This window comes from Melopsittacus undulatus, chromosome 10 (genome assembly GCF_012275295.1).
Source record: "Melopsittacus undulatus isolate bMelUnd1 chromosome 10, bMelUnd1.mat.Z, whole genome shotgun sequence".
Classification (NCBI taxonomy): Eukaryota; Metazoa; Chordata; class Aves; order Psittaciformes; family Psittaculidae; genus Melopsittacus; species Melopsittacus undulatus.
The window spans coordinates 26,521,773-26,530,252 of record NC_047536.1 but is presented as its reverse complement, the minus strand read 5'-3'; the positions used below and the strand labels follow the sequence as shown (position 1 = coordinate 26,530,252).

General features: G+C 44.0%; 1 protein-coding gene across 1 annotated transcript; it reads right to left on the bottom strand.

Moving 5' to 3' along the window:
* Nucleotides 1-671: 671 nt before the first annotated feature.
* On the bottom strand, nt 672-6,824 carry CBLN4 (cerebellin 4 precursor). Its single transcript, XM_034067042.1, has 4 exons — nt 6,799-6,824; nt 6,375-6,744; nt 4,781-4,897; nt 672-1,985 (listed from the first exon to the last, which is right to left on the bottom strand). The coding sequence occupies exons 2-4, from the start codon at nt 6,648-6,650 to the stop codon at nt 1,788-1,790; spliced, it is 591 nt and encodes a 196-aa protein (XP_033922933.1). The 5' UTR covers nt 6,651-6,744; nt 6,799-6,824; the 3' UTR covers nt 672-1,787.
* Between the last annotated feature and the right edge of the window lie 1,656 nt (nt 6,825-8,480).

Below are 8,480 nucleotides of genomic sequence, written 5' to 3'. Positions count from 1 at the left end.
ACGTCAACCAGCTGTGCATTACACTTTAAATCAGTGAAAAATCCATTTACAGTGGTTAGAGCAACATGACACACTGCACTTGGCTAACAAGTGAAGAAACTGGAAACAGATTACCTAAACCAGCACATCCAAGCCTAAATTGACTTTTAGAGAAGGGCCCAGGTTGCTGGGCATTGCTTCCATCCACAAACATTCTCAAGTATACAGAATTTTTTAATTTAGAACTGTATCCTTCCTGACATGCAAGGCACACATATCCATTGAATTCAGTGTATATATTATATATTGGGCATGAGGGAAGAAGATTTCATTAGCAGTTCGTGTGAAAATCATTTTATTTTATATTCAATTTGATGGCACCAGAGTTCAATGCTGATGGCAAAATCTAAAGCACAGGACTCATCCATTACCCTTTGGAATCAATGTGATTCTTAACACTAACTTCAGTGAAGTCAGCATTTCTGCCTAATTTTTTTTTTTAATAAAATGCATAGGTTATTACTATTTATACATTCTGATTACCTCTAGGATTCTGCCAGACTAAATTATGGCAGTTTTCCTGCCTCCCAGGACAGTTTCTGTGAATCCCAAAAGCTACACTTTGCATATAGTAATTATATCCAATAAAAAAATAGCATGAAGTGACTTCCAAAATCCAAAGGTCAAAAATTCAGCTAACATATATTAATCTTTATTATATAACAATGATAGAATAAATAAGTTTATGGATTCATATGACTTGTACAAAAAGCCAAAAAGATATTGCCCCAAGTTAGGTACCAGCTATTTGGATTTAATATTTGTTAAACGTATGATCTAAAATTATGTACAGTTGTGAAGTTAAGGCAAAACCAGATGATACCTTTAACACAACAGGTTTGAAAAATACACATAATTACAAACAAGGGGATCTCAGCTAATAAAGTGGTTGTGTCTAAGGAAGGAATCCCTTAGGTTTTTAATAAAGCAGTTATTATCAATCATGTTGATTAAAATTGAATAACAAGTGCAAGAGTTCCTGCAGGTCAAAGCTGTTTTGCAAAGTTGTGCCTCAATAACCACCTCTAATGCTGGTAAGAATATTTTTCTTTATGGTTATAATCTGCTCTTCTCTTTAGGAAACATGGAAAAGAGGAATACCTTATTACAACTAAAATACAACCATAACCTCTTAGCTTTCTGTAGGCTAGACTTGATTGTGACAGGTGACAGAGCATAAATATGGTTGGTGAATCATCCAACACACTACACGCAGAGGAGAATTAAAGTCAACCACTTATGAATAATAATTACCTTTCTCAAGACAATGGGATAGATCATGTCAGTTAAGTCCCAATGACAAAAACATGTATGACCAATATATCAATATACAGTTCTTTGGCAGCAACACACTAACTCTTGATTGAAGTCTGAACTCTCCTAAATATAGACCTGGTTGCCAGTCTTTTCATAATTAAAGGAAATCCACTTCTCCCATGAATCCAATAAGTCCAGTAAATGAAATCAGAACAAATTTTGCAGGCAGCTTTAGACTGTAACATTAAGCATAGATATTTATTGTCTGCTTTAGTCCCAATCCAAATATATTGTATTTAAACACACAAAATTCTGTGAAACTTCTGAGTAGTTCAGATGGGGCCAAAATCCATAAAGAGAATCCATATTCACCCATGAAAAAAAAAAAACAAACAATAAAGAGACATCAATCCCATGATGATAAAATGCTCTTCATGTAACAGGAGCAATGATGAGTCCACATCTGGATGGATTTCACAGGAAAATTGACTTTACAGGGGAAAGACCAGAAAGCCAGAAAACGTAGAATACTGCCATCCACCGACCAGATTACCTTTCTCCAGTTTCAGGTAAACCTTATCCTCCTTGTCCAGATAGAGCAGGACTCCATTTGTGGCAGCTTCACGTGTGACATCCTTGTCCCCAGCAAAAGCAGAAATGACTGGCTTTCCGTTTAACATCAAATTAACCTACAAAAGAAGAAAACATTGAAAAGCTCTAATTAACAGAAAAACTCCAAGAATTACCTCTGAATGTTGCCTACAAAGTAAGAGGCCTGCTATGGTCCTGGTCTTCACTGCTTTTTGTTTTGTTTTGTTTTGAACTAATAATTACATTATTATTATTTGGAGCATAAAAGCACTTGCATTCTTCATGGGCTTCATCTGCAGCTGAGTGAAGTTGGTGGGACACTGTCCACCAGCCGCTGTGGACCAGGCATAGTCAATGTGCAACATGACATTGCTTTCCTCTGTTTCTTGGGGCATTAATTGTAACTCCCTGGTACATGGAACTGTGAGCTATTACCTCAGTTTGTTTCATTTTGCCTCATGGGTTATTTAGATATTAACTGGCAAAGATATTTCAAGAAACTCAAGGCACCCAGAGATGCAATATAGGCACCTAATGAGATGTCAAAGAGGCTGAAGCAAGCTGTGAACTTAGACTTCATTGAGAGCAAAATATATGTCCCTTCCATAACTGACAGTAGCTTAGTTTGAAAGTCTAGAACAGACCTTTAGCATTAAGAACCACCACACTGTGTTTTGGTGCTGAATCCATTTTCCTACAAAGCACTCTTGAAAGTCAGCACAGCGTCTGCTCTGAACACAGCATCATACAGACACTGTAAATAAAGATGGGCAGGGGCTGGGGGAATGGACAGATCCAGGCTTTTTTAATTTCCCCAGTGGCAAACTATTTGCTTTCTTCTGCTTTTTCTTTTTAAACAGCTATAATGCAGTCACAGAGAGGTGAATTATGAAATGCTTATTCATATGGAGTATGCTGGCCTTGCATATGCTCCCATTAATTTTAATCGGAGCCACAACAGAATAAATTAGTGCTCAGCATAAGTCAGGGCAGCAGAATCTGGCCCTGATTTGGGATTTGCCTATCTGGGAAATCTACTTAATCAGATGTCCCCAGGGAACCAATTTCAGTTTAATGATATTTAATGGCACTAGCAGATGTTCCAGGGGCATAGTAATATCACTTATGTAGAAAGTCTTCAGGTGATTTAGTGGTGTTTATGTCTGCATGTGGCTGAGCCTCAAGCTGGTTAGGTTCACTGCAATGGCTTTTGGTCCTCCCCCTAGGTATTACACATGCAAGAAAAGGGCACCAAGAGTTTACTCATTGCTGGGTTGTATCACATTCCTTCTGTACCACCTCTTTAGGCCAGGTTCCCTTGCAGATTATTTTACAGCTATTTTAATCACACCAGAAGAACACATTACAGGCTTGCACCAGGTAGTCTCACATTAACTATACCAAATTTGGAGTCAACCAAACCCGTCTATCACTTTAGGAACTCTTCATGTATGAAACATTTCAGGCCATGTCACAGGTTGTAACATTCCCTGTTAGGAGCCCTAAGCTCCCAGGATTGAGTGCCTGGCATATGAAACACCAAAGTCTACACTGGACTTCCAGAATCCAAGCTCTAACATCTTTCTTGGCAATACATATTTTAAACCTAATGCAGCTGGCTGACAAAGTTATTCTATGTTGTTGCAACCTCCTGCATCTCAGAGAGTGACAGGAACAAAGTTTGAGCATATTAAATAGCTTATAAACTCATTATAGAGATTTTCATGAGGTCAATATTCCATTTAAGACTCTTGTCATTGATCTGAATGGATCCATGATTTCATGTTGTAAACTGAAGGCGAATTTCACCAGGGATGTGACTATGTCTCACACCAGCTTGCTCAGCCATTGCTACCATTTACACTTTTCCCATCAACCCAAAGTCAGAGCTGCCACAAAGAAATGACTGATCACTCCTCCTGCAGATATCCATTTTATCCAACCTCATACACTGAAACCCACATCTGAGGACAAGACGGATCAGGGGAAAAGCATCAGAGACTTCTACAAATCCAGTGGTCTCATGGGTGGAAACAAGGGAAGCCACAGATGTTATTGCAGATCGAGAAAGCCAGTATGTATGTCACAGAAATTGCATGACCTGGCATGAAGATTTAGTAATGCACTTTCAGGAATTTACTGCTAGCTCAGCAAGGGATGTTCAGGAACTTAGGCTTTTCCTCCAAGCTAGAGCATGCTTGTATTTAATTGCACAGTTCAGCTGTTGTTAAGCTGCAGAAGAAACTGCAGAATCATTCCTTTGTTAAAGAAATATATGACATGTCTTTTCTGTATTATATGGTGAAAAAAAGGTTTAAAGTGCTATAAAGGTTCCCTAGAAGACATCCCTGAAGAAGTATAACATTTTGGTGTAGTTACAGAACAAGCAGACCACCTTAGCTAACCTTGGTCCACATCAGACTGTTGTTACAGACAGACACCCGACATCAGGAGCTGTCAGCCAGGTCACAGTTTGTTACAGAAATAGCCAAATCTGGTGCGTATCCCCAGAACTCATGTGCTCAAGACATTGAGTTTAACCTGTAGCAAAATATGACTCCTCATTAGTATTTATGCAGTTAAGTTTAGAGCTCCGTTTTACTCTTGGATGATTCAATCTATTTAATACCTTTATGTCACCCCAGATACTCAGTTCTTACGCTGTAGAAGTGAAGCTGTGGCAATTTACATGAGGTGAGGGTCCTGCCTTCTAACAGCTGTTAAATTTGTTCATGATTTAAATGTATCCACTCTACTGCTAGGAACTCTACACCACAGCACAGGTTGCTTTATATTAAGCTATTTTGCTTGGAAAGTCTTAAACACTCCTGTGTTCAGTCAAGATGCTATTCTAAATCAACAATATAAGTAAAATGTTTTATAATCAACGTACCTGAATTGTTTGGCTCTGATAGACTTTAATTACGTGAAAACTGAAACTGTAAATTCCTTTTCTTGGTGCTACAAAGACAGACTCCAACGTGAAAAAATTGCCCACATTTACTAGGATCTGCAAACAGAAAAATATAGTATGGGAATTAGCACAGGCATTCCGTGCTAAGTGAACAATACAGACTATTAACTTTGGAAACCATTCACCCATGGAGTTTTCTTATCTACATCTCTGCTGGTTCATTCATTCTCTTAATTAAGCTGGTATAATACTCCTAAAATGGATATTTAATTATATTGATAGTACACTTTACAATAAACTAGGGCGAAAATAATTCTTACTTTGCTACTAGATCATGACTTCAAGACTTTTCTTCTATACATGTTTAGAGGAGATTAAGCAAAGGCAATATTTGTTTATCATTCCACCAAAAACACACCAAAACCCTAACTCAGGGAGTGGCATGCTGCTTTGGGCTAAGAAGCAGCAGTCAAGTCAGCATTGTCTTCCTGAAAGTATCAAGCAGAGAGGAAGGATGTGCATGAAGGATACAATTCATTCACCAGTTTATAGGCAGACTGAGTTACTGCGATACCTGGCACATCTGAGCCGCGACTGGCTGTGAGCCTTTGCTGCTTTATCTGGGTTTGTAAGCACTAATAACAATTTGAGGTTGGTTAAACAGAGACAAATAACAGGGAGGAACATATTAAAAGAGTGCATTGTCCATATGCTAAATATCTTCTTTAGTGACTTATTTTTTCTTTCTTTCCACATAGTTATGCTTTATTTTTTAAATTGTTGTTTTCAGGCTGCTTTATGCCAGACACAGCCCTGGAAAGCCACTAGGAATGCCCACGAACTTGAGGTAATTTACATTGCTAGCATTAGGCTATGTGACATATGTGCCTTCAGTTGTCATGACAATTTACTGTCCATTATAATGTGGTATGGGAAGAAAAATAACCATCAGTCTCAATTACTTTGGACTCGCCCTCAGACGGGAGCTGGTGTATAAAATGTGTGCTGGCATCCCTACGTTACTATTAGTGACTGAGAAGAGAGAAGCTGTAGGTTGAACCTGATCGTTATGGAAAAGTTAAATGATTTTTCTTTAATTTTCGTTCTTCTTTCCCCCTTCAAAGGCTGTCTGAAAATCTGCATCGGCTTCTCTCACCTGAGAAAACCCCATCCCCATCCTTCCCACGACCACGTCCCCGCTTGGCATCCGGCGAGAGCTGCCCCTCGGGTACCCGCACGGCCCCGGCCGCTGCCCCGCTGGGTTCGGGACCCGCTTCCTCCGCGGCCCCCAGGGCGGAGCGGGCGTCACACGGACCCGCGGCCCCGACGGCGGCTGCCCGGCACGGGCTGCCCCCCACCGACCCCGCTCCCCCCTATGCCCTGGGGGCAGGTGGGAAACTACCGCGGGGCTCTCCGCGGTGCGGCTCCCCCAGCCCCACCGAGCACGGGACTCCCCGCAGGCAGCAGCCCCCCGGCACCCTAAGTTTTCAGTAATTAATGGTTGAAGTGGGGGGGACCCCGCGGGGCGAGGCACCTGTTGATGGGGCACGGGCAGCCCGGCCCCGCCGCGTACCTGGTCGAAGTAGATGATGCGCGTCTTGTTGCTCATCTCGGAGGGCTCGTGGTTGGTGCTCCTCACGGCCGAGAAGGCGACCTTGGAGTTGGCCGCCCGCACGGAGATACCCAGCGGGGAGGAGGACGAACCCTTGGCGTCGGTGGCCGGGTTGGAGTCGCAGACCACCAGGCACTTGCCCTCCAGGACGATGGGCTCCGTGTCGTTCTGCGCCCACACGGCGGGGCCGCCCAGCGCCAGGGCCAGCAGCACGGCGGGCAGCAGCCGCCAGCCCATGGTCGGCACCCGCGGCCGCCGCTCCGCGCCCCGCGCCGGCCACCGCGCCGCGCAGCACCGGGAGGCAGAGCCCGCAGCAGCGGCAGCCGCTCCGCTCCCCCCGCGCACGCACCCGCGCACGGGCACACACACGCACCCGCGCACACACCCGCACCTCCCGGCAGCGCCGCGCTCAAAGTCTTCTGTCCTCCAGCTTCTTCCCTCTGCCTCGGGTTTTGTGTCCTTCTTCTCTTCTCCTCCCTCCCCGACACCACTTTGTGCCTTTTCTTTACGTCTGATGTCTTTCTTTACCCGGGTCCTTTCCCGAGCTCTTTAAAACACGCCACAAAAAGCTGCCGAACAAAATAAACACTTCCCGGTGCCCCCTTTTCTCCCCCCTCTCCACATCCAAAGAAGAGAGTGGAAAGCGGGAGTAGGGTGAGGAATAAAGAAGCCCTCAGGTGAATTACTGATGAGAAGGAGAAGAGAGAGGTCATGAAAAAATAAACCCATTTGGCGTTGCCATGATTGTTGCTGCTGGCTTGCTCTCCCCTTTGAGCAGGAGTTCCAGGCTGCTGTGTGAGGTGGAGTGGAGAGGTGGCAGCTTACCCCCGCGCTGTCAGATCCTGGGTCTGATATCACTGCTGGGTGCTGCAGGCTCTAATTCTCTCTCCCTCTTTTCCCCCCCTCTCTGCCACAACCCCCCTCCTCTAAAGAGTTATGTCATAGCAAACCTGCCCAGCTTGCACCTTGCCGGCAGACACCACACTTCATCACTGCAGACCCTCCTCTTGGGTTGCCCCCTGCGCAGACACACGCTTGTCTTCCCAGGCAACTTTTCAAGCAGCTACAAAGCAACAACACATCGTGTGCCCTGCTTGCAAAAGGAGGGGGGGAAAGAGCCACGGCAACTAAACCTGGAGGAGTTTCCCAGGACACAGACCTCCTGGGTCTGTATTTGCCGCTTGCGTTTGGGCATGACACCATGACCCTGTGCACACTGACACTGATTCCTCCTCAGAGCCTGAGATCACTGGTAGGACTTTGCTCTCTGCTTTTTGAGGATTAATGTTGCCAGGGAATCCTGATGGCAGCTTCTGGTAAGGTTTTGATGAGACACCACTAAAAAGTATTAGTTTGGGGTTTTGATGCATGCAGGAAGGATGGAGCAAGTACCTTAGCTTCATACTCACACATACTTCAAGACTATTAAAAATCTTTCCCCCATCACCTGCTCCCTTTTGAAATAGTTTAATGGTGAAACCTAAACCCTCTTCAGGGGCTGGCAGAAATGACACAGTGATCCCAGAAGCAGAATTGGCTAAACAGATTTCCATCCATGCCAACGGCAAAGCACCAATAGTTCGTCAGAAACTGAGCATATGATTTTTAGATAGGCACCTTTCAAAACAGCAGATTTTTTTTGTGCCTATAACAGCTTTGCAACAAATATGTCCCATGTGAACCCTTAACCACCAGCAGCCTTTATTCCCTTCTTGCCCAGAGGCATCTCCATCTGGATACAGCTGTTTTACCTTTCAAACCCAGCTGGGAAAGGGGCTGAGTTGTTCGGGAGCTGGAAATGCCAGCACATCTTGCTGCTTCCCATTCTGTAGAGGAAGAGCCTCGTGATACAGTCAGCTCACACAGCACCCCTGCTCCATGTGCTAACAAATGCTCACCGTAAATCTGGACACCAAGGGAAAAAAGAAATTAAAGAAGCAACAGGAAGCCAAGAAGAAATAAAAACAATGAAACCCACTCCATTGAACTCCAAGACTTTCTGCAGGCACATGTGAGCTGGGACTGTTTTTAGAATTGTAGAATCATAGGATAGTTAGGGTTGGAAAG

Coding starts and splice junctions, on each gene's coding strand:
- CBLN4 (XM_034067042.1), bottom strand. CDS start 6,650: ATGGGCTGGCGGCTGCTGCCCGCCGTGCTGCTGGCCCTGGCGCTGGGC. Junction 4,898..6,374: donor GCATCATCTACTTCGACCAG/GTACGCGGCGGG, acceptor TTCTGTTTGCAG/ATCCTAGTAAATGTGGGCAA. Junction 1,986..4,780: donor ATCAGAGCCAAACAATTCAG/GTACGTTGATTA, acceptor CTTCTTTTGTAG/GTTAATTTGATGTTAAACGG.